This window comes from Larimichthys crocea, chromosome XVI, assembly GCF_000972845.2.
Source record: "Larimichthys crocea isolate SSNF chromosome XVI, L_crocea_2.0, whole genome shotgun sequence".
In the NCBI taxonomy this organism is placed as follows: domain Eukaryota; kingdom Metazoa; phylum Chordata; class Actinopteri; family Sciaenidae; genus Larimichthys; species Larimichthys crocea.
Genome location: NC_040026.1, coordinates 3,969,602 through 3,995,218, shown reverse-complemented (window position 1 = coordinate 3,995,218; position 25,617 = coordinate 3,969,602). Strand labels below are relative to the sequence as shown.

Sequence of the window (25,617 nt, the reverse complement as noted above, 5' to 3'; positions counted from 1 at the left end):
ACTTGGGAAATTTATTATAGTAAAAGAAACTTTTGTGAGATCTTCTCTGCCTAAAGCGCCATTTTTATATCTCTTTATATTGTTATAAGATGACTGGCAATCTGCTCGTTATCTAGGTTTTTTGTCACTCTCTAACACGGTGTGTGTGCAAGAAAAGAGTAACGACAATGGAGAAAAATGTCTGTCTGTCTGTCTGGTGCTGGATTAATTGGGTCTTTCCTCAAGATGGCATCAGTGCCTAGCAGGAAGCTAGATGATGTTTGACAAAGAAGTTCAAGTTAAAGTTTTGTTGTTTGTGATTGGTTCAAAAAGGAAACAAATCTGGATGTAATTGGCTCAATGGTTCTCAACAAATGACAAACAAGTCAATAGGTGTAGGCTCTCTGTTAGTCCAACAAAGTTGATACTGAATTTTTGCTTTGCATTAGCACTTGATAGCCTAATAATAATAATAATAATACAAAAATGCTTAATTTGACCAAGATATCTTATTTTTCTAGGGCTAACCACTCTTCACTGTCACCACATAGAGTTATCAAGTTATCATGATCCTTTCCAAAATATGGATTATTCGATTGTCTATATTGTCCAATACACTGTACTGAACATATAGTGTGCACAGGGAATCCAGTTAGAACACAAAGATAATTAGTTTAGGACTTGCATGCTGTAAAACATGAGCCGTCAAACTGCCACAATACACACACAGGTCAGAAAAAAATGAATCAGTGCCACTGTGGAACAACAGCTCCCACACTGTGAATGAGCCCACTGCGCGGCACCTCCACAAAGGGACCTACAGTATAGCAACGCAAAAACAAACACACACACACATACACACACATACACACAGACACGCATATATGAGGAGAAATCCGACAAAGCAAAGGATGATGGTGATTATGACACATAGCTATGCCACCCACAGTGGTGCCTGTGCGAGGGCAGAGCACATCAAACTGAGCAAGTGTAACACATGCTCTGTGTCAGTCCTCCTCCCCTGCACTGGCATGTAATGTATGACACATAGCTGAACCACCTACAGGCCTGCTGTCTCCATGCCCAGCTGATGATAATGGGAGGGGCGAGGGTACCAGCCAAGGAGACGGATTCTGCCGGATTCTGCTGGATCGTCCTCTGGGTGAAAGAGGGGGTAGTGTTTGTGTGTGTGTGTGTGTGCGTGTATGTGCGTGTGTATTTATGAGCTGCTCAGTATGTGTCAGTGAGAGGGTGTGAGGACGACCTGTTTTGATTAAAATGTTGGATTTCAACTTTAAAAATATCCCCAAATGTCACTTGTAATAGAGCGTATGAATGTACCACTGAACGTCATCTGCTATTACATTCCACCCCCAGTTGAACATGTGAACTCATGTTTGAAACAAGCCTCTGGGTGTTATGTGGCTGCAAGGGCATCTGTCCAGGGCTCAGGGCTATTCTCTGTATGTGATGAGCGTGTGGTATTGGGTGGGTGGCTAGTGGCCAAGCACCTCTGGGATCTGAAGAGCGGGTGAGTGACCCAGACTTAGCCCAGTGTGAGGATGACTAATTGAGGATGAGAGAGAGAGAAGGGGGAGGGAAGCTGAGGCTGTCACTGGATCTGACCTCTTCTGCACATACAGTACATACCACACACACACACACACACACATACACACACACAAGACAGGAAGTGATCCAGAAACCTAATCTAATTCTGGACTTGCTGTGACAAATATGGATGAGAGAGGGTAACAGAGTCAGGAATATTTGTACTGTGCGGGATGAGAGGTGAGGAATTTCAAATAAACTTTATTCTTATTATTTATTTTTTGTCATTGAATCTTTGTGAGACTCTTTGTGTTCTCGTCTTTCGTTTTATGTTGTTGCTGTTAGAATTTTTTCATTTAATTCTCCACACAGCAGTGAAGGTTGCGGTCACCTGCCTCCATCTGTTTGTAACTAAGATACCTGGAAACTGACTGAAACTGGCATCACATTTAAATTAAACTTTTTTCTTTCTTTTTTTTTGACTCTCTGACCTTTATCTAGCATCGGGCCACACTTTCAAATAAGTACATTTCCAAACTCGTTATCTGTAAGTCTTTTTGCTGAAAATGAAACCACGCTTACGGTGACTTTGAACCAAAACAGTCAAGTTCCAGGCCAGAAAACCAAAACAGTGAGCTGAAAGTTGCTCAAAAAGCTCCTTAAAGGTAAGATTCCTCTGTCACATACAAGCAAAAAGCAGTCATGTTTTATTCCAGCCACCTTAAATAATAAAAACTAATACATTATTGCAAATTAAAGTAATTTTCTGTTGATGAACTGATGAATGAATCAAGTAATTGTTTCAGCACTTACTGTTACTGCTCCCTCCTCTTGTCACCACGGTCTTGACTGAAAAAGCAGTGACCTTGGAAAATGGGCCTTGACAAAGGTCTGTGCTCTACTGAGTGCTTAATTGTTGCTCTTGCAATAATGGCAGCCTCTTATTCATGCAAATAAAGCATAACTGAATGCAACGGACACAGAAAGAGGAAGAGGACCGAAATGTACAGTGAGTTCGAAGCGAATGAACTGCAGTGGAAACAGAGAGCCAGGAGAGCGACGGAGAATATATTTACATGAGTTGAAAGAGTATGGATGGGAGGAAGAGAGCGTGCACTTGGGTCACTGAGGGGTAGAGAGGAGTAAAGAGGGGAAGAGGAAGCTCAGCACTGTGCCAATAGGAAGAGTTTGTTCCTCAGTGAGATACAGGAGACAGTGTCAACACACACGCTGTGCTCAATATAGCTACTGTCACACAGCCAGGCATACCTCTCTCTCTTTTCCAGCCTGACACTTGCACCTTCATGAACACCCCTCCTGCCTCGCTCACGTTCTTCCTCCCCTCATCTGAACAGGTTACATTCTTCCTTTCCCTCCCCTCTCAGTCCTCCCCCACGGCCCTGTCCATCAATGTCACGTCCCCAGAGCTAAATTAACTGATCTCCCTTCCTTTGCTCTTTCTCCCCTTTCCCTTCTCCTCGCGCTCTGTATATATTACAGGCTTGACACCCTGCCAGACATTGGTTTAATATAACACACATTCTCTGTGCCTTCTACCCGCTCTCACATTACTCTCTCTTTCCAATTCCCACCACCCCACTTTCATATGGGCACTGGCCGCTTGCTTTTTCCATACTTTACCCACCGCAAAAGGAGCTTTTTGTTCTTGAATAGCTCCCTCATTGCCATGGTAATCCAACAGAAAAGAGAGTGCGGTTTTTCTGTCTAGGGCCTCGCAGATGAAAATAGTAAGTTCTTTAAGTGGCCCTGAATCGGAGAAATCAGTCAGTGCAAATTTGGAGCTGTCAGGAAAGAAGTCGGGGATGTATATATGCGCGTATGGTGCGTGCATAAATGTCATAGTTTACCAAAATCAAACCCTTTCCCACATTTGTCTTCTCCTTACTTCTTCCAGGTGGCCCTCTTTTTTTGCCATCTCAGCCTTTCCCCCTTGATCCCCCTCTTCCTCCGTCTCACTTGTCCTCCAACGTCACCCTCCGCCACCCCCTTTCCTTTCCCTCCTCCTCCTCCACCGCCACCACCACCACCTCACCACTCGCTGTGGTAATCCCATTACTCATGTGCGAATACCAGCTGGGGAAGAGAGGGAGGGAGGGGAGGGAGAATGTGGACAGAGGATAACTGTGTCGAGGCCTCGGGTATCAACTAGACGGTTGGACACCCTAGATGTTTTTTCACACTCTTCGTCTAGAGAAGAGAAGAAAATATTGATTGACATTGGAAATTGTTTCGCCGTACTTAAGAAAGTGTTCAAACTTAAACCCCTTAAGACCCTCTGTGGGGTAAGGAGGGCGGAAAAGAGAGTCTGAGAGACAGAGGGAGTGATATCTGGCTGTGTCTTCTGACGGTTGGACTGGCAAGCTTGAAAATAAACAAGTTCTTTGATGACAAAGAACCCATTGACTCTCTTATTCCCTCTCTCTCTCTCTCTCTCTCTCTCTCTCCCACTCCTTATTCTTCACAGCTTTGCTCTCTTTTCCTCTCTCCCTCTCTCTGTCCTTTTCTGCTCTTGCCGTTTGCGAAGGGGTGAGGTTGGTGGGTGAGTATTGGTGTGTGTGTGTGTGTGTGTGTGAGGAGGGGGGGAGGCGTTAACCGCCACCCTGCTGCACTTGTTGTCCCCTCAGCTGCCGGCTTTTTCTTTCATCCGGTCTTGCTCTCACCCTACACGCCTTTTTAGTCTAGCGACCCATCTTCCCTTCTCCTTTCACAGTCACACAAAAAGTTAAACCTTTTTTCCTCAGTCAAGGTTCTCCACATGAAGAATTAAAAAGCTGAACAAGGGTTTAAGTTTGCAGGCGTTTCGTACAATACCTTCTGGAGTTGATTATGTAAGATCATTTGCTGGAAATCAAGTCGAACATAATTGTAGCACTTACAAAGAAGAGGTGAATGAAAAAGGAAAGAAAAAGAAGGAGAGAGTTAAGGAGAGACTGAGCGTGTGCACATGCACGTCTGTGTGTGTGTGTGTCTTTGTTCACGTCATCAGTGGCATGAATCATCACATACCCTATGTACATATTACACCTCTGTTGGTTGTTTAACGCCCCGTCCAGGAATTATAATCCTGCCTGGTTTCCACTGGTTGCTGAAATCGAGTTTTTCGTGTACATGCTTTATGTGTGTGTGAGTGTATTTGTGTGCTTGCATTGCCTGTGGTGGCACTGGTTAGTGGGCTACCACACCCATTGTCCACGGTAATTACACTGACCCAAGCCATCTGTGTTGTAGAGGAACACACCAGAAGAAAGTGGTGTGTTTTAATGCTAACACAATGGTATGCTATGAAGTTGCACCATTGACTTCCATTTAAAAAAAAAAAAGTCTGTAAAGTTTGTGACCCCCTTGTAAACTAACTTGTATATGAGTTGTGATTGTTTGGCACAGATCTTGTCCATTCTTACTTGGGATGACACATCCCTGTTGCTCACATGAGATAAAGAATAGAAAGGATGGGGGGTGGGGAAGGGTTTTAATCTATAGAAGAAGAAGATATCTGGGGATGTTCACACCCACACCCACCCAACTGCGATCATTCACATACACACAAACAGTCCAATGACAAAATCTCCACTCTCCTTTTCATTCTCCCCGTCTTTCTCTGCGGAGCGTCTGTCTGTCACTATAATTAGGAACGGACAGAGTCACATAAAGCGCGGAGGGGATGAAAAAGGGCGGGATGGGAGATAGAGGGAGTTACAGATGATGTGGAACCAATAGGACAAGGCTCTTCTGTGATACACGCTTGTTTGTCAAACACATCATCAAGTTCACTCTCCAGCATCCAGCCGGTTCTAATTTAATGGCCGAATACATGTGACAATTTAATGAAATTCACATGAAATGTGAAAAATGCACTGCAGATTTGTGAAATTTACCTTCACCTACCGTGCAAAACAAACAACCAAAATCAAATATGAAAAATATCATTCTTGTTTGTCATTTTAAAAACAACAACAGTTTTTTAAAGAATATTTTTGGGGCGTTTTATACCTTTATTAAAGAATCTGTGGTAGAAAGATGACAGGACATGCTGATAAGCAACAAAGGTCTCTGGCTACACTCGATCTAGGAATGCTGCTGAAGTCAACAGGGAACCCGGTATAGTGCTTTTAACATGTCAGCCCTTTATTTCAGTTTTTTAAATGCATACGGCGAAGTGCTCAAAAAATTGTAAAAGTTGGGCGATTTCTAAAAGAATTTCTTTTGTGTAGTGAGTTGACACTTGTCTGCCATGATAACTGCTGTTACTAGGAAAATCTTTAAAAATGTATTATTTGGCAAGCATTCGCGTCCTAATGAGACTCTCAATTATAACTCTATAAAAGGCGAGTTCACTGAAAAGGTCCACCATCTGTTAAAAAGATACACTAAAACAACCACACAAAAAATAGACAGTACTGGCATGAAGGACAAATATACTGTATTGTGTCTGTTGCACGTGCCTGATTATACTCAACAAGATCTTGCCAATTTCTAATTCAACTTAAAATCATTAAAAAAAACTCTTTATTCTTACTTTTAATGCTGGTTTTAGGCTATTTATTTACTTTGTTTTGCTTCTGAAATAAAGATAATGATCATACAATGCAGCCAAAAGCAATAAATTACACAAAATATTTTCAGCTCCAGTCCATCAACCTTGAGCTTGTAGCTGAAATAACGACCTGAGGAGAGAAAGTGAGTGATGAGTGTGAGGGAGTGAAAGAGATGCAGGCATGGAGAGGTGGCAGAGGATGGAGCGAGAGAGGAGGAATATGAGAGGTGTGAGAGGGAGGGAGGGTGGACGGACGTATGGACGGATGAGTGGTAAAAGACGATGGGACCATAACGGACAGAGAAGCTGCAAAGTATCGAGAGGATGGGGGAGAGAAAACAGGAGAGAGGTGGATAAACAGCCAGAGTGAGGGAGGAGGAAGAGGAGGAGGAAGAGGAGGAGGTGGAAGGACATGGGTGGGAGAGAGGGAGGGTGTTGAGTGGAGCACTGTGTTTATCAGTGTTCAGAATGTACTGTGCTGTCTGTAAATGTCATCTCCTGTGCTTGAGTTACAATAGTGTGCTCGCAAAAGTCACAGACACATATAAACACACAGAAATCACAAACAGGAGATGACATTTGTCCACCTTGCACTTAACTACAAAATCACTCCTCCTGTTCTCTCTTTGGTGTCTTCTCTCTCGTCTCCTCTCCCTCTGCGTAAAGAGCCCGGCGGGCGCTGAAGAGCTCTTCAACCTCAACCAAGAAATCCGGACATGGGAAAATGGGAAAATGACAGATATATGGTGGATGCCAAAACACACAAGAGACAGCGACAAACAGAGAAACAGGGGGAGCAGTATGACTCTCTTGTTCCCAGATGATTGCTCTATTGTCAGCCTCTGTGTGAGAAAATTCCACGCAGGTTTGTCCAATGGTTTTCCTGCTCTGAAGAAGAAGAAGACAGGATAACAGTTTCCAGAATGTGAAGGTTCAGCATCCAATTTAGATGCTGCCCCCCCCCCCTTTTTTTGGTCCAGTCTCTTATCAGGCAGAGCAGAGTGGGTTTCCTGAACCTGTCAGAGAATGGCCAGCGAAGGGAGGAGAAATCCTGTTTGTAAATCACACCACAGGGACGTTGGTGCTGTCAGAGGACTTTGTTTACTTTGTTTTACTAGCGCTGTCTTATCCTGTTGACAAGGCAGGGCAGTGGTGTGTATCGCTGATGTAACACAGTCAAGAAATGTACAAACACACACACACACACACACACGCACACACAGCCTCCATCCCATCCACCAGGTGCCAATTTACAAGAAGGCAAAAGGGGAGATGCACTTCATCTCCCATGTATGACGCCTCACCCACTCATGCACCTATCGATAACACATGACAGCTTCATATCAGCGGCACGTGAGGAAGCAGAAGGTCAGTATGTTCAAAGTGACAGGAAACTAGTCTGGGCATGACACCGGTTCTCACAATCAAACAAACCATGCAGAAACCCCCCCCCAACATCCGCCCCCTGGGCGCCGTGAGTTGATGCCCACCGGCATCTGTCAATTTGAGTGTGTGACCCTGTGCATGTGCATGTGTGTGTTTCAACAGGTGCCAGCCTGGATGGGTTAAATGTTCAACGTGATTAATAAAGTTTCTAAAAAATAAATAAACAAATTAATTTATTAAAAATGACACACTGAAGCACTTCATAGGCACATGGACATGGATACATGCAGCATATACTAATGTACTAATGTGTGTGTTTTTAAGTTAAAAGCCAGATACAGTCAGCTGCACATTAAAAAAAAAAGAGGAAAAGAGAGTGAGTGCTATGAGAAAAAGAACAGGATGCAGGTTCATATTTAAATTAACCACAAGCTTTGTTTTTTCTTTTTTATTCTGTTGCTTTTACAGTATGTGAAGAAGTTGTTGGTCTACATTGCTTTGATCTGAGGCCTACGCATTTCAGGAGAAATTAAAAATAAGGGTAAAAATAAATGGTTGCTGATGTGCGTGTAGTTAAATATAGGGAACTGGGGGTTACCAGGAAATAGAAATAAATTACAAATAACCAATCCAAATTGAGATATTTAATCAACTATTGAATTGATTGTCATTGGTTCATATATTCATGATCGCCATAGGATGAAAACTAATTTTGTTGGCAATGCCAAAACCCTGACTTTTCCTCTAGCATCAAACTTATCCAGTGAAATATCCAAACATCTACTGGACGTAGTGGGCAAAATCTGACAGGTATGTTCATGGTCCCCAGTGGATGAACTGCCATAACATTGATCATTATCTAAAAAAAAGTTTTGATGCCGAAAATATGCTGCCACCTACTGGCTAATCTAGAAATTAGCGGACCTGCTGTGTAACTTTAAGCCTTAATATAATCTGAACAGGTGAGTTATATAAAAAAAAACAAGACTCAGTATAGTTATAATGAATTGGGAAATTAGCTGTAGACCAAAACTGTGAGACCAGGTTGTAAACATGTTTATTTCTGCTGTGAAGTAGGACATTTTAAGATGGGGGCTTATGGAGGTTTAAATGTTCTGTAGCCAGCCTCAAGTGGCTACTCAAGAAACTACAGTTTTTGGCACTTCCACATTGACTTCATTTCCCAGCACTGCACTTGCTGCTTGGTCTGGACTGAAAAGTCTGTTGTCGGTGTACTAGCCTCTATGCCATGAATGTTTGAGGTTTTTACATCACACTTGTTGAATATTGGAGCATGATCGATGATTGTTTGTCACAAAATAATGCTTATACGTATATGTGTTGAACTCAGATTTAAGGTGAGCTCAGAGAAACTTTCCCCCCTTTCAGCAGATGAATGTGAAAACAGTCTCACACAGACATCTGAGTGAAGGTGCAATTAAAGTACAACTCTGCATGTGTTTTTCTCTGTAAAGGAACTGCTCTTATCACTACAGTCATACCAAGGAGGCTGACTCGATAAGATACGCAGTAATACTCAGTTTGAATTTCCTGTTTTCAGTGTTAATCACTAACTGACGCTTTCATATTTAATTTGCCGATTTAATAAGTGTAATTATCCTGATATGAAGAAGCCTAATTAGAGCCGTTAACCCCCTGATTGACGCAAATGGACACCGTGAGCTGTTGCTGAGCCGCTCTCGCGCCTCTCGGACTCGGATGTGATGTCACCACGGCAAAGCGCGCTGTGGCGGTCTCCAGGGCAACGCCGCGTGCTGCAGTGACGCCAGCCCGGGCCCCGGCTCGTGGTGAGTGGGCGTGACTCGCCACGTTAGCCCCCCCCCCCCCCTCCTCCTCCTCCTTCTCCCGTCAGTGTGGGCGGGCCCCGCTCCAGAAGAGAGCGAGCGAAACACGACACCCCGAGGACGGAGAGAGGCACGGGGGGGAGGAGAGACTAGTGCTGAATGGTGTGAGAGAGAGAGTGAGTGGAGGACTTAAAAAAAAAAAAAAAAGTCTGTTAAAGAAAGAGAGGTTCCTCTCTAACGTTAATATCTGTCAAAAGAAGTGAGAAAGATTCGCGGAGGAGAGATGTCAAACAGCGACGAAGATGCGGTTGAGACGGAGTAAACAGCTACCGGACAGTTAGCGAGAGAACTTGTTTAGAAGAGAGAAAAAACGGCTCTTCGGTTGGGCTCGAGTCGGGACGGTTGGCCGTTTTCCGCCGCAAACTTGAGCAGATTTTAAACGCTGCTGCTAGTTTTAACGGCACGGACCAAACAAGCGAGGTGCTCGGTGGAAAGCAAGCCAAGCCAAGCCAAGCCAAGCCAAGCAAGCCTCTCTTCGGTCGGTCGGTCGGTTGGCGGAGAGCCGGTTATAAACGGACCGAAGGGGGAGCGCGGCGGCTCGAGACGAGAGCGAGAGAGAAGCGCTGAAGCTACAAAAGTTTGCCGTGTATCTTCACCTAGTTTTCCAGATTGGGAACTAGAGAGGGGGAGGAAGAGAGGCCGAGAGACTGACTTTTTCTTTCCACAAGCCAACTTTGTGGAATTCATCCTATTTAGCAACTTTAGCCCGCTTGCTAAGTAACGTTAGCTTTAAAGCAAGAGAGAATGAAAACACCTGGAGATTCTGGTAAGTTTTTCTTTCCTTTTCTTTTCTTTTAATCCACCATTGTCTTTCTTGTTTATTCGCCGTGGCTGTTTGTCGGCAAAGCTAACAGTTCACTGCATTGCTGACTAATGAACGATCCGGAAAAAAAAAGGCGATGGATGTGAAAACCTGTTGATTTGAGCTGTTCGGGATCAGAGCAGGAGTCCGTGGTTTAGATAGATACGAGTCTTAAAAAAAAAAAAAATCTGGTGCAGGTTTAGTACTGTACTCAAGGTTCAAGAGGAAGTGGTTAAACTACTGTACAGTTGTTACAGCGACATCCTCCGTGTCACCCTGACAACCTAATTTCACCATCCAAGCACCTTTCACAGAACAATCCTAGAAGCATTGTGTGAGCGTGTTTTTGTACTCCCTGACCTGAAAAACAAACACATGTAGACGCGTTGATAAGTTACTTTAAAGAACCCCTCTCTCTCTCTGATAGTGTTGTGGAGGTGATTGGATCTAACAAAACTCATATTAACCCAATAACTGAGCATGTATTTGTCAGGTACTTGGCCTGTCCTGTCAGTATATTGATGTGAGAGCAGAGAGAGAGAGAGAGGAGGGGGGGATTTCCAGTAGTCAGCTGAGGTCTCTGTGTGTCATTTAGTCTAATTCCTGAAATGCTTGCATAAGTTTGTTCTTGCTCTTTTTTCACTGGAAGGCAAGGCTTTTTTTTTTTTTTTTTTTTTACAGAAAGGAGGAAGTGGAAGTAGTATAATTTGTGCCAGCTTTTCGGTTTATAATTCCTGACACTCAGAAAGAATTTGCCTGACATGACCCTTTTTTAAAATTTATTTAAGCGACAAAAGTACATTTGTTTGACTTGTATCGGTGGATATGATCGGGCAGAATTCAAAGCACAAGAGTTTGAGAGTGTAACATCTCAAAAGTATAGAATACTTATCAATTTTCTCTTTGTGAAACAAAATACATAAAGTATTTAATCAGTTGTTTTTCCTGTGGGAGCAACGATTACTTCCTAAGCTGTTACTGGTAAGCACTTAGCATGAGGCCGTGTGTGTGAGTGAGTGTGTGTGTGAGAGAGTGTGTAACTGTGTGGCACCCTTTTCCACTTGGGACGTAAACCCCTCCCTTCCCCCACCCTATCCCCTCCTGACTCCCGCTGCACCCAGCCTCAGCCCCTCAACCCCTCAGCCCTCCACATTCCTGCACACACACACCCACTCCCTGCAAGCAGCCCCGAGGAGGCTGCCATGACATCACACCACATCCCACCACAAGTAGCCCTTTTATTACAAGGAACCCAGTGTTTGTGTGGCTGCAGATAGCTTAAGCCCTTTCTGGGAAGGTACTAAAAATTGATTGAGCTTAAGTTATGGCATTTGATGTACACGCAGTTTGTTTTGTGTAGCATGTTCGTCATGTGTTCGACGGACGTAAAGAACATTAAGTGGTCCTGCCGTGTGAATTGTGTGCTGCCATACGACCCCTCACAATTACAATTAAGTCTGTGCACCGCTTACTTAGTTTTGCAGGCTTCAACAGTTTCTGATTACTTTTATCTAATTAAAAAGTCATAAGATAGTAATGCCTTTCAAAATCTACCTGACCTAGTCTAAAACCCAAAGATATTCAGCGGTCTATACTATATTACATTGTTAATCATCAATAATAATAAAGTTGCTTGATAGTTTACCAATCATTTCAGCTCTGTTTCTTCTGCTTTCCGTCAAAGCAGAAGCCCCCCATGACGCTGTGACTTTCATCTAGTTCTTTGTCAGATATCAAAATGAAATGAACTAATTGATTAATCCTTTCAGCAGTGGTCTGTAAACATACCGACTCAATCTATCCGACGACAAATCTGATCTTCTACCAGCAACTTTAAACAGAATTATTGAACTGGTTAATCCGCGGTGCTGTCCTGATCTGTCTGATCTCCTGCTGCTGCTGCAATCAGGACACAGGTTTTAACCCTTAACCTGTGTGTAGATCCCATCGTTTACAGCGAGCACATTTCTTGAATGAAAAGGGGATATAACGGCGCACGGATGTGTGTGGGATAAAAAAAAGAAAAGAAAAATGTAATCATCCCTTCTAAGAATGTTTGGTGATGTAGGATTAAGCCATCCCATATGGTAAGATACTGACTCCATGGAGCTTGAGTCTCTCTATCGCCGGACACTTCCCCTTGCACTTCTGTTTTCCACAGTCACTTCATTAGCCCTGAATTGATGATAGGATTTCTGCTGAGATAGAGAAGTGATGTGATGAAGAAGCAGGAAATGCTGGGGCTGGAGCTGCATCTGTCGTTACTGGAAGACCGGTGTTGGTTTTTGTGATGCTGGAAAGTATGTGATTTAATTTCTGTTTCTATCTAATCACTGCCGTTTACCTGGTCTTTGGTAGTGTTTGATGTAGTCTGGCGGAAAGCAGCAGAGCATTCTACAGGTTGCGTTAGTCACCACGCAGGGAGTTGGTGGTATGTTTTCCGTCTCGTCTACAGTCATATATCCACCTTTTTTGTGTGTTGTGCTAATGATTCATTAAGCTCTGGCGATAAGGACACATGCAATAATAACTTGCCTATGTCTCTCACTTCCGAATATGTTATCTACACCCTCACCACACACACACTTTGCACTTTGTGTTTCAGTTGTTTTCCTCCATCCCTACCCAAGGGATGTGATTTTTCTTCTAGCAGCACTGTCATTCTTTTCTCTCTCTCTCTCTCTCTGACGGGATAAGGACTGGTGTGTGTCTTTGTGCGACAGAATTGCATAGTGGGACCCCTGGCTCTGGAGTGGCCATTGTGTATGTGTGTGTGTGGAGTGTGGGACAATGGTGGGAGTGGGGCAGGCCTTCGGGCTGATTGTGTATGGACTTGTGGGGCCAGGGACCTCTCATTGTATTCATAATGGTGCGGAGTAGCTCATAGTTTGGTGGTGCTTTTGACAAGTGAAGAGACCTCACTTCTGCATGTGTGTCTGTGTGTGACACACACATGTGTGTGTGTGTGTGTGTGTGTGAATTAAACGTGGGTATCCCAGTCTATTTCCCATCAGTCATTCAACTACGTAGTTTAACGAGGATTGTTTTGTGCTGCTTCCCCAGAGTGATTGACATGCTGTGGAGCCATTTTACCATTTATTCTAGACACACACACACTCAGTCTCACACACACACACACACACACACACACAGTCCTGCCTTATGATGTGGCAGGGCAGGAGACAAAAGGGTAGATTGCGAGCAAGGAATTGAGAGGGCAGCATTTCACCTTTTCCCCGTGCGAGTTTATGTGTGCGTTTGCGAGCATATGCTTTTCAATCTCGACACACAACCGCCGCGATGATAAGCGCAGTGATTAGCCTTATCTGTAAAAACTCCCTCGCAGTGCTGACCACAGCAAAACCACTACCTCCGATTATCCCAATACAGTTTTACAGCCTGCTTTATGGGACAGTGTGCCGCTGTGATCAGACTCAGCCAACACGTTTTAAGCTTGAATCCACTGAAAACTGGTTATCTTCCATCTGAAAAAAAGCTGGCACATTTTCTTACGCGCTAGGTCGCTAGTATGAACATATCAGCTGTTAGGAATACTACAAAAGATATTAAGGCACGGACATTGCTGACAAAACTGTGGGTTTAAAATTTTACGCTCAATATTATAGAGATCGATTTTTCAGAACAGCCAGAATGAGCGTCCCCAATGCAGAGGCAAGCGTGGCCCACTTTTCCTTGTCACAACAGTTCTTCGTAAAAAAAAGTTTCAATATGGTCGCCTGTGACGTTAAGTTGACAAATGACTTCTGGTAGAGGGGGCCTTCAGTTGTGGAAATGTCTGTATTTAGCCAGGAATGTGACCAAAGGGAACAATGTGCTCAGCCAGTCGACACTAATGGACCTCCCCACCATTAGTCCTGTGCCGCCCTTGACCAGGGGAGACCAGGGGAGACCACAGCCAACAAGGCAGCATTACCCTTGATGGCCTGGGTGCTTCTGACCGCTGTGCAGCACTGCTGGCGGCCTGTCTCCCCCCCTGCCCCCCTTGCCCTCAGGGACCTGCACATTAACCTCAGATATGGCCATTGCGTCCTATAGATTATCGGCCTCTCAGACCTGTTTGATCAGCTGCTCTGTTGGGATGTTGGACACTGTAGAGCGCCATTTAAAACTCACTTTTTTTACGCTGATAACACAGCCGCAGAACTAAATGTGCCCCCAGGCAATGTGTGTATGTCTGAGCCTAGTTTTACCGCAGTGCCATTGGTTTGTAGCCACAGCATGACCCCAATTGACCATATTGGCTATTGGTCAGGGACTGTAACGAGCTGCACGTCTGGATGGGATGGACCGCTGACAGATAACTAACACTTTGAGCGACACATGTGTGAGTACACATATACAGAACACACACACACACACACACGCACACACTGCTGCTTTTTATTGGAATTCTTGGACCTCCCACATTCCTGCTTAGAAGGTTAATAGTTGCCGGCTGTGTTGCATTACACATGAGGGGGAAAACACAACAGTTACTATCTCTGCAAACCTTTCCTGAACACACTCACTCACTCAGTGACTTGCAAAGGCATGCATGCATTTATATACAGGCATAGTTTGAATACCTCCTAAGGACAATGTGAATAAAAACCGATCTGAAGAATGCTATCAAAATAATAAATAAAGATGAAAAAGTAAAATATTTTAGAAAGCTAGCGGCCTGAGAATGCACACATACCCCACATCACACACACACACACACACACACACACACGCGGAGGGCTCTCCTTTCAAATGGGTATCAAAATTCATGTTGAGAATGCAGTAGGGTGTGTTGGTGTGCATGGATTGACCTGCGCTGTTCAGCAGCTGTTTGTGTTTGCGCATGCATGTGTATTGTAATGTAATATGGGGAGTTTACAGAGCCACATTGTTGTAGAGGTGACTCGGTATTGAGGCGCAGAATGGCATGTTATTGTAAAAGAATATCAAGTGTATATGAAGGAGACAGGGTGGGCAGCTGCGTTAAAGGTATTACTTGTGAACAAAGTGCATACGTCAGTGCTCGTGGGCGTATGTATAACAGCTTCTCGGTGATGGCGGCGCCATTGAAACTGATCTGAGTCTGATGACATGTGCACATGCACGTGCGCACACACACACACACACACACACACACACACACACCAACCAGTGAAGATCGGGTAACTCTGCTCCTCTGATCCTTCCAGATGAGAGGTTTCATTTTGGATCCTCACAACATAATGACCTGTCCTTTTAGGTTAGAGCCTGGAGTGTCACCTCTCTCCGGTTGGAGTATAATCATGGTGTAAGCTGTCGAGATCATGATAGCACTTAACAGTCAGTCAGTCAATCAGTCATGAAGCTACCTCTTCCTTCACCCCTTTTCCCCTTGCTCCACCTCTAAACCACACCACAGCCACCTGGGCTTGCGTGGACGCTGCACACACACACACACACAGTAATTTCTCATAATCCTCCACTGATGCCGCTGCACCCAACGGTGTCTGTTTTTGCCAAACAGCGGTGTTGTAATGTATACTCCTAATCTTCTTAGATTAACCCCAATAATACTGGTCACGCCGAGGGCATCTTTCCATTAACAGCGCGGCTACTGATGTACATTCCCGACAGGATCAGAACAACGGGATCGGATCTTCCGCACACCATGAATTAAAACGAACTCTCTGCGCTTTGAACTTTAATACGGCCTCTGTACTTTCTGTAAGTCTTGTGTGTAAGGTGAGTGTCTCTTTATTTAAAAGGACAATCAGACAGTCAGCGTATGCACTTAGTGTTAATCTGCACTTACATCGCATGGTTAATGGTGTATAATAATCCATTATTAATCATGTACAGTAGTGGTAACTTGGCATTTGCTGTTGCGGTTTGTTATCTCTTGAGTGTGTAAGAAGTTTTTATGCACCTCAGACTTCTCTTGTCATATTTTCTTCTTGTTAATTGTGCAAAAAACAGAAGAAATGATGACTTGCACACAGTAATTTGAACTTCATTTAGTGTGTGTGTGTGTCTAAGTGTGATTAGAGATTGGGCTGTCCCAGGCCCTCTGATACAGGGAGGCTGTGAGTGGAACTCCTAACCCCTCTCTAACCCCTTAAGTCCAGTGCAGTCAGCAGACACTCCCTTCAGAAAGGCAGCAGTGTTTGAATAGTTCCTCTGGCTATTTTTATCTGGGAATCTGCTTCTGTGCTGGACCCAGGGAGTGGGGGGTGGAGGGCAAATATCTAATCTAATTTCGGACGATGGGAAGTCACCAAAAGGACTTCTGTGCCACTCGCATAGTGTCGATATTTTGCGCGAGTGTCTGTGTGGTTGACTGTCGGGTATTGAAATTCTGTCTGGCGCCAAGTTAAACTTTCTCTCTTGTCACCCTCCTCCTCCTCCTCCTCCTTCTCCCCTCTCTCCCTTCCCCCATTCCTCCCTCTTTTCTCCTCGCCTCTCGCTTTCGTCTCTCTTCCCTGCACCCCATGTAAGGAATGCAAGATCACGTTTGGAGTTTTCTTTTCAACCAGTCTTTCCTCTACCTCTGCCTGTCTGTCTTTCACCGCGCCGGCTCTGTCTGTCTCTCTGTTTTTTTATCTCTTGTTTCCCTCTCTCTCTCTCTCTCTCTCTCTCCCCCTCTCCATGTTCAGACCTGTTCTCTCGTACGTCAGAGTCTCATTTTGAACTTTGAGCCAACTCGTCACAGCTTGCTATGTCAGTGAGAAAGTTTCATGCGTTTTGAAAGGCAGGGCTTTAGGTGGGAACGGGAGGTAAAACATGTTTCTGTGTGGAAAACAAAAGGTTGAGTCCTTTTTTTTTTTAGACTTTTGAGTTTTAGTTAATTTTAGAAAAGCCAGCTCATTCTTCGTTTAATACCAGCTAGATTATTTACATGTGCGGTCACACTAACGCTGCACAGATGCTAGCCAAATAGGAGTCTGTCCGGTAGTGTAAGCAGTAGCAAACTGTGTGTGTGTGTGTGTGTGTGTGTGTGTGTGAGGGGAAAGTGATAGGTGGAAAAAAGACATCCTCTGCCTTTTATCGGCCCTGACTGCTTGATCTAATTTCATCCTTCTGGACAACTCCACACGTAAGCGCTGTATTTTATACTGCGATTTCGAAACACAAACCTCGCTGTCTCAGCCTAAATTAGACCAAGCGATTGCTAATCTACCCTCTGCCTGTCGTTGGACGCTGCTCTTCAGCTAGACTTTTGAGCCAGTTGGAGCCATGAATCGTGCGAGATAGTGTTTTCATTTCAAGCAGACTTGTTGTCTGTTTGTGCACACACACATGCACATGTCCCTGTAGGGGAGTGAAACCTTTTTAAGCATCGATTGACCCTCCCATCCCACCATCCTCTCCTCCCTCTCACTATCATTTCTGTGTCACCAATCCATGGGCTAATACCCCGGTGGCAGCTCCTCTTCCATTAGCCTCCTCCTCCTCTTTCCTCCTTTTCTTCCCCTCTCTCCTGCTTCATGTCACCCTACCCTGTCTCTCTTTCTTTCACTGGACACCCTGATTTACCAGCCAGCGTGACTCGAGGACCAGATACAGCACGGATGTCTGCTAACATGGCCCGAATAGTATAGAAACCTGTCAGTCACTGTCAAAATGCATCAACAGTAGGTGGCGACGGGCGCTCCCCGAGTCTGAAATTCCAATAAAAACTCAAAATATGAGCTGAAAGTCAGACTAGACCACAAGCTGGTATCAAGTGCAAGTTGGCCTCGGTGCATTTAGCAGTTTGAACATATGTCCACGCTCACACAAACACACACACACACACATACACATACTGCCAAGGGCTCCTTCCAAGATGTGTGGTCACGGGCAGAATAAAGATTGCACTCACAGCAGGACAAACATCCGACTCTTATTTTGGCCCACCGGCCATCGTCCTCTTAAACGTTCTTAAGACTTCCTTCCCCCAGGTGTGTGGCTGTGTGTTTCTCTGCTTGTGTATCTGTGTGTGTGTGTGTGTGTGTGCGCTGGCTTGAGAGAAACTGAATAATGTATTGGATCATTGGAAAGGTATTTATAGGAAAGCACAGTGATTAAACTTTAATGACAAAGCCGGCCATCAGTGCTGCACATCATATAGCATATCTTTCTCCACACACACACACACACACACACACACACACACACACACACACACACACACACACACACACACACACACAGCTGCTCCCACACATATTTGTTAAAGAGTTTGTCCCTACGTGAACGTGGACACACTATGTTCTGTTTTAGTGTTACGTACACGTAACACGCATGACCTAACACAGTGTTTTGACTTTCGTTGGATGCGATCCTGTTTTAAGTAAGATTTTATGCTTCTTCGAATACTGTCGGTGTGTATAAAGTTTGAGTTAATTATTCACAACGGAGAAGTGTTGCGCAGTGATTGTAGTCTTCTTCTCTTCATCCAAATTGTCCAGCGTGGTTCCTTTTTTATCTTTTGCTAAACTGATCCACCGAGTTATTTTCTTAAACAGTGCACTGTGCAGACTGTACAGACTGCACTAATGACCTCCCTGACTACACAGATAACCTCATTTTCTTAAATTAACCAGTAAGGCTTCAGCCTGTAGTTTGACTTGAGACAACCCATATTATTTTTGTACTTTATCTATGTCCTGCATGTTGATAAAACCTTCTTTTTTTAAAAATCAGTCACGTGTGCTTGAGCTGCAAAAATAACCCACGTTTTAATCTTATAATTCTTTAATGATGATCTGCTATTACACGCTAACATGACAGATGATTGATGAAGGGAAAAGGCTTTAAAATCTGCATCGCCCATCGTGACATCGAGGTTAAGAAGCTTGTCCATCCCCCGCTGCTGTCTGTGGGTACATGTGTGCTGCCTCTGTACAGTAGCCCTGCCCTCGGTCACAATAGTTTTTATCCATGTCCATTTTTAGCATCAGATGTGGCCCAGTGAAATTATGTAACAACCAGGCAGTTGCATGCGGGTGGGCGCACACACACATATAGACCTACTGTACACACACACACATACACACACACACACACACACACACACACACACACACACACACACACACACACACACAGTGATTGTTGTTTTAGGGGATTAAAGCTTTTGATGAAGAGAACAGTGAGCTAGATCCCCTGACCAGTCACAGGGTGAGAGGGAAAGGGAAGAATGGATCAAGAGCGGCATGTGGGATTTACGGAGCATTAAAGGGAAGGATGCAAAGATGACAAGCTAAAAAAGGGACAACCATAAGTATGATGCAGGGGGAGGAAAATGGACATAAGGTGCTCGGTTATCGGGGTTAGTAAGAAGCAATTAGGTGAAAGACAGGGCGGCTCTGAAATCCAAGCAAGTGGTCACACGTATCACTGATTAAAAGCTAATCAAGATGAGGGTGTTGTGACTTCATGTCATCTAAAACTCTTCATTTAAAGGTATGACAAGAGACGAGCTGTGGATCTAGTCAAACAGATTTCGTTGACATATTTTCTGTAACACGGCTTGTCTGCTTTTTAACTGTCAGCATGTGTGTCACAGCTAAATAATACTTTGTATACATGTTACCTTGGAAACAAGTCCTAAGTGCAGCTTGCCAAAAGATGCCAATCATAAATATAATGTTCCTGACTGCAGGCTACAGAAAGAGTACAGAAAATGAATTAGAAGTGTTGTAACCACAATTTCAGTGAATTATTTTTGCCCATGCACGCACTAATATACACAAGGGTCTTTGTAGTCAGTCACACACACACGTAACCAGCGTCACACAGACACACACACACACACTCACTCTCGTACACAGTTTACTCTGCGTCTGGCCCCCAGCTTATATCCTCACTGTATGTGTGTGGGTGTTGTGTTAGTAGGGTTATTGTGTTCGTCTGGCCCGAGTATTAGTCGGGTTCTGTGCAAAGGTACACGGTACACAGCTGTTAGAAGAGGCAGAGTGCAGAGGTGTGTGTGGGAACGTGGGATCTGTGCGTGTGTGTGTGTGTGACTCACTGATGTGTAAACTTGTTTCTGTATAATACAGGGTTGGGTTTGTTACCATCATGCATGCCAATTGCCAATACTTTGTTCCCATGGATCCTTGAAATCATTGAAACTTTGTGAATCAAAGCCTTGAAAGGGGTTTGAAAGTAGATGTCTATAGTAATTAATAATTTTTTACCAATTATACAACAAGACGTTCACTTCGGTGACTGTCGTTCAGCCTTTTATTTCACGAAACCCGCCAACAACCAAAAGTCAGTCACAGTCTGGCGTACTCTTGCACCTTCACCCGTCCTCCTCTTTCTCCGTCACTTTCCTCTCGTGTCTTGAGCTCGATTACGTCGCCTGCTTTCCCATAGCCCCCTTTCTGGCGCGACAAGGTCTTTGCTCCTCGTTTGCGTGCTGAAAACCTCCCTCTCTAGGTGGTCCAAAGCACCTGTGGTACAAACACTCCACGGTCTCCGACTAATAAACTGAGCTAACAGCAGCAGTTTGCAGTAGCTTACTTTACTGTCAGTCAGTGAGAGTTGAGTCAGAGTAGCCGGAGGACATCAGAGGGAAAAAAAACAAATAATTTTCTCCAGAAGATATGATCCAGTTTCACCAGAATCAGTGGAACAGTCGGTGACGTGTGACTCAGTGCCGTAAAGTGTTACATACTTCTCGCACAACGTTACATAGCGTGAGAATAGGCGTATGAGGCAGGGAGTAGGAATGGCACAGACGCCATTCACCTGATTACACGTCAATGTAGCATTCAAATGATTTAAAATCTGTTATTTTATGGTGGGAAAGTTGCACAGTGTTGCTTTAAGTAACAGTACTACAACGGAAAGGGACACTGTTGATGCCTCTTGTTCACGTTGAAGGAGTCTTGCAACCTTTCTGCTGCGTACACAGTATTAATACAGACACGAGTTACACGCTGCAGTGCTTTCCGAGATCAAGGATTCATATCTTTCCTTAAAACGTATGTGTCAATGCACTTACTCTGATCTATTGTGGAGGAGGCGGGGGTGGTGGGGTGTGTGTCCGTGTGTCATCAAACTGGTATTGTGGAGGTGTAACCGTAAGCCAGCGCAGCTGTCACTTCATTGGGGAACCCCCCGTGCTATCTTACACCCTGGACAGATGATCTGAGCGCTTTTTGAATCAGCGCTCGGGACAATAGTTTGTATGTATGCCGACTGCATAATACGTGTGTTTGCGTCTTTGTGTGCCAAATGTAACTGAGAGGTATCACCATTGTACGTTCACACACATACCCACGTACCAGCCCCCGCACACACACACACACACACACACACACACACACACACACACACACACACACACACACATCACACATACATACATACATACATATATACAGTGAGGTAGCGTTATGAGTTCCACCAAGCGGAGGTAATCGGTGTGTGTACACTCAGCTCTTACATAACACCATCCAACACTGACGGAGGGGAGAAAGTTCATTGCTCTCCTCCTCTCTTTCTCTGCCAGTCACTCTTTTATCTCTGTGAACTTCCTTCCTTCCCCATACCTCATTAATTTCTCTCTTTTTTTTCCGTCTCCTTCCCTCTTGTTTTGTTCTCCACCTGTTATTTGTTGTTTTTTTTTCTATATGCACAATTTTCCAACAGTAACATTTAGAGACCAGCCTCGTTGGGGAAAAGGAAATCACAATTAGCAGAGTGTAGCGTCTGATATAATAAATAGACACGTGGGCAAAGAGTTGTATTGTTTTACACCAGTGTTTAAAAAGGTTTCCCAGTCAGCAGCAGTAGTAAGATAAGCGAGTATGGTAGGACGTGGAAGCGAAGACGGTTTTGTGTAATCCTGAGCCCTGCACTCTTGAATTATGTAAATGTTTCTATCACATTTTGTGGAGGAAGTAGGACATTTTGTTTGGGGTGAATCGGTGGTTTAAGGTGAACGTGTAACTTTATCAACCTGGTTTCTTGTCCAGCTCGGCTTCTTTTCGTCTTGCACTCTCTGCCAGCCCTGTGAACTGTCCAATAAAGGTAAAAACCATGAAACCAAGGTAACATTCAACATTTAGTCCAAACCTGAAGATATTATGTTTATAATGATACGAAACGAAGCAAAAGCAGAAGATGAAACCGGAGAATGTTTTCCATTTTTATTTGGATAATCAATGAAAGAATTAATCACTGATCGCCTAATAATTTCTCTGTCAGTCATTTGAAGCTTTCACAAGATTACTTTGTGGAATTAAAGTTCATTTAATTTGCTCCCACACAGTACTTGTCAAATGGTTTGATGTCACGATTATCTGTTCAGCTCGGCTCGCTGGTTTAACAATCGCTTACTGTACTGATAAGGCAATGGGGCATACAGTTGAAGTGTTACGCATGACCTGTTGCAGTTATATACTTTGAAAACTCTTTTTTTTTTTTAAGCCTTTTATGAGAGTTACATTTATGGCGTTCACAACCTCTGCCTGCTTTTCTGGGTCTGGCAGGCCAGTCCGAACCACACTGCAGGTTGAATCAGGAACACAGTCCCACTTATGTACATAATGAAACCAAATATAACACACAGTTTGACCTTAAACTGTGAAGTCTGGTTTTGTGTGCGGTCGGGGCAAGGATGTGAGTGAGTGAAGAGGACTGGCCTCTGGGTGTGTTTACTGCTGTGCTCATTGTCTGGTAGAGCGGATTGGCTACCATTGTGCAGATGGGTGACTGGCACCATGTAACACAGTAAGGTACATACAACAAGGCTGCGACAGAGCTTGGTCATTTTGAAAGGTCAGCCGCTTCAAGGCCTCCTGTCACGCACCTTTTGTAGCGCCCTCTCCTCCTCGCCCGCCTGTCATTTCTGCATTTTGCTCTTCTCTCAAGTTACATCATCATCAGCCTTTCTCTCTCCATCTCTATTCCTCCCTCTCCTGGGCTCTTGCATAACGTTGTCCAGCTTTATTTGCTCCAGCTGAGGATTCTAATCTTTCCCCATGAGGCAAACCAGGAGAGGAGATAGAAGAGGAGCTGGACCCCGACCCTTCCTAACCTGCGCCTGTGCTGCATTGCCTCGTTAACTCAATCACTCCACCAATTAATGAGATCTGGATGCAGGGCTTTGTTTACGGGCACCGCCAACACAGTGTTTAAGTGCATGTATGTGGACTGTAAAGATGGTTTTCATCATTTATGGGGGGGGTAAGCAGCGATTATCGCCACTGCCCGCAATAAGAGCACACCCATTTTCACACACCTGGAGAAACCATGATGATGTGCACATTCCATCATTGTTGCCAAATGTGCTCATGACAATAAGATCATGCGCCGGCCTGGCTGCAGTCCAAGAAGATGCCTTGTTACTGTAATACGCACGTAAAGAATTTTTGTGCATGTGTGTGCTGCAACTGCAAATACTCCACACAGAGCTGTGTCCATTGAAGCAAAACTTCCTTCTCTGATTTCTCTCAGGCACAAAGACAATATGCTGGCTGGCTGGCAGCGACGTCTGTGCGAGGTGAATGTTACATAAGGCTGATCAACACTACTTAATCAGCTTTAGGAGACATGCTTAACAAGCTGACCAAGTGGGGTGAGAGCTAGAGGAGGAGGAGGAGGAGGAGGAGGAGGAGGGAGGCAGCGACGAGGCGAAGGGCCGCAACACGAGGGCGAGAACACAGCGAGCGTGGCTCGCTGGAATACAGGAGAAAATAAATGAAGGGTGATAACAGTAGGGGGAAGAAGAGAAAGTGGTGACAGGCGGTGACACGGCATGTGTCTCTTGTCCCTGTTTACGACGGGATAAACACACACACACATAAACACGCTGTGCTCTGCCCTCTGTGTCCCCCTCACAGCCCACTGTGACGCACAGTGGCGATTGCCAGGATCCTTATGTGTATGTTTGTGTAGTGTGTGCGTGTGTGTGTTTTCTGGACATTTACTCCACGTCCATCTAGGGTGATAGACGATCATGTCACCGCACACTAGTCGAGACAATATGAGTCTTTGTTGGGTTTTTTTTTTTTCCAGACGCATGTAGCCTCTTGCAGACGTAAATCTGATATTTTTACAATCTGTGTTCGACATGACAACATGCTGAATGTTGAATTTACTGAATCAGCCGGCATGTGTTGTTGCCATTCCAATGACTCACCACTGTAAACACCACTCTTGCAGGTTTTATGTGTCGGGGGAAAATAAGCCAGTTACCTAGACCTAAGATGGTACCCGAGAACCAAGTCACGACAAGCAAATAATCAGTGTTAAAGAAAATTAGTTATGTCTGTTTTCAAAAAATACACTATAAGTTCATTTTAATTCAATGAACTCCTTATTTTTTGTCCATTTTAATTTTGACTAAAGTAAATCTTTAAAGCTCCTGAAGAAAAGGAATGTGTTGCACACTCCCACGGAGGAAAAGAGCTTCTCCTGTGGCCGCCATGTCAAAACCACGGGTTTGTGCATTCTCCCTCCGTCTTTTGTTTCGGACTACAAATTATTCCCATTTGGATGATTTATGAACATTAAAGAGAGCAACATTTCCAAGCACTCTGCCTCAACATTTGTCTGTGCTTTTCAGGGGCAAATTGAGCAAAATTATAATGTTTAGTTGTTTTTTTTGCGCATTCTCTTTAGTTGTGATGGCAGCTTGTTGCTCTTGTGGTTCACCACTGTCAAGTGAATGCAGAGGAAACACTCTAAATCTAAATGATTGTATTTTAGTCATGATGGACGTTTGTTCTTGTTGTGTCAGTGACTCAGGCTTTACCCTGGTTGTTTTATACCTTTCCTTTTATTTCCTTTTCAGCACCCCCTTTTTTTTTGTTTCCTTTCTTCCATCCTCACACACACACACACACACACACACACACACACACACACAAACCTCTTAAAGAATGACTAGCAGATGTGGACAGAGCTTTTTCCTTCATCTAAAATTAGATGAGATAGAAGAATGGCAGGAAAGCGCACAGGGTTGGACACACACACACACACACACACACACACACACACACACACACACACACACACACACACACACACACACACACAGACGGGAGGGGTGAGGGCCGGTCAGGATGGGGGGATTGATGGAGAAATAGACTAAAAGTGGAGGAAAGAATAGGTTGATGGGACTTAGCAGAGTAGTGTGTATTTTTGGTGCTATTCACACACACATTGCTGACGCACAGGAACTGCTGAGGGGACAAAGTCTACCACCGCCTGCCTGAGACTTTGAATGTGCGTGTATTGCTATGCAATGCCCTGTGTTTAATGATGTTTCGAGAGTGTGGGCCAGTGTGAAATTAATTTAATGCGTTAAGGAGCAGCAGAGGTAATCAGAGATGGTGATTGTTTGTCAGCATGCTCCGTTGTTGGAACCTTTTTTTTATTTATTACAGTTTTGTGAGATTAAATTCTGTAAACTGTGTTGCAGTAACAGCACAGTTGTCTTTTTATTTATCAAAATTAGATGTGGAGTAAGTATGTAATGGGGAATTCTCGGTTAA

General features: G+C 44.3%; 1 protein-coding gene across 1 annotated transcript in view; it reads left to right on the top strand.

The window, feature by feature from the left end:
• Positions 1 to 9,242: 9,242 nt before the first annotated feature.
• The window catches only part of erfl3 (Ets2 repressor factor like 3), a 46,211-nt gene continuing 29,836 nt past the window's right edge, over positions 9,243 to 25,617 (top strand). The window contains exon 1 of the mRNA XM_010735039.3: positions 9,243 to 10,102. Within this exon, the coding sequence (XP_010733341.2) occupies positions 10,081 to 10,102 (22 nt within the window). The 5' untranslated portion in view covers positions 9,243 to 10,080. The remainder of the gene's footprint in view (positions 10,103 to 25,617) is intronic.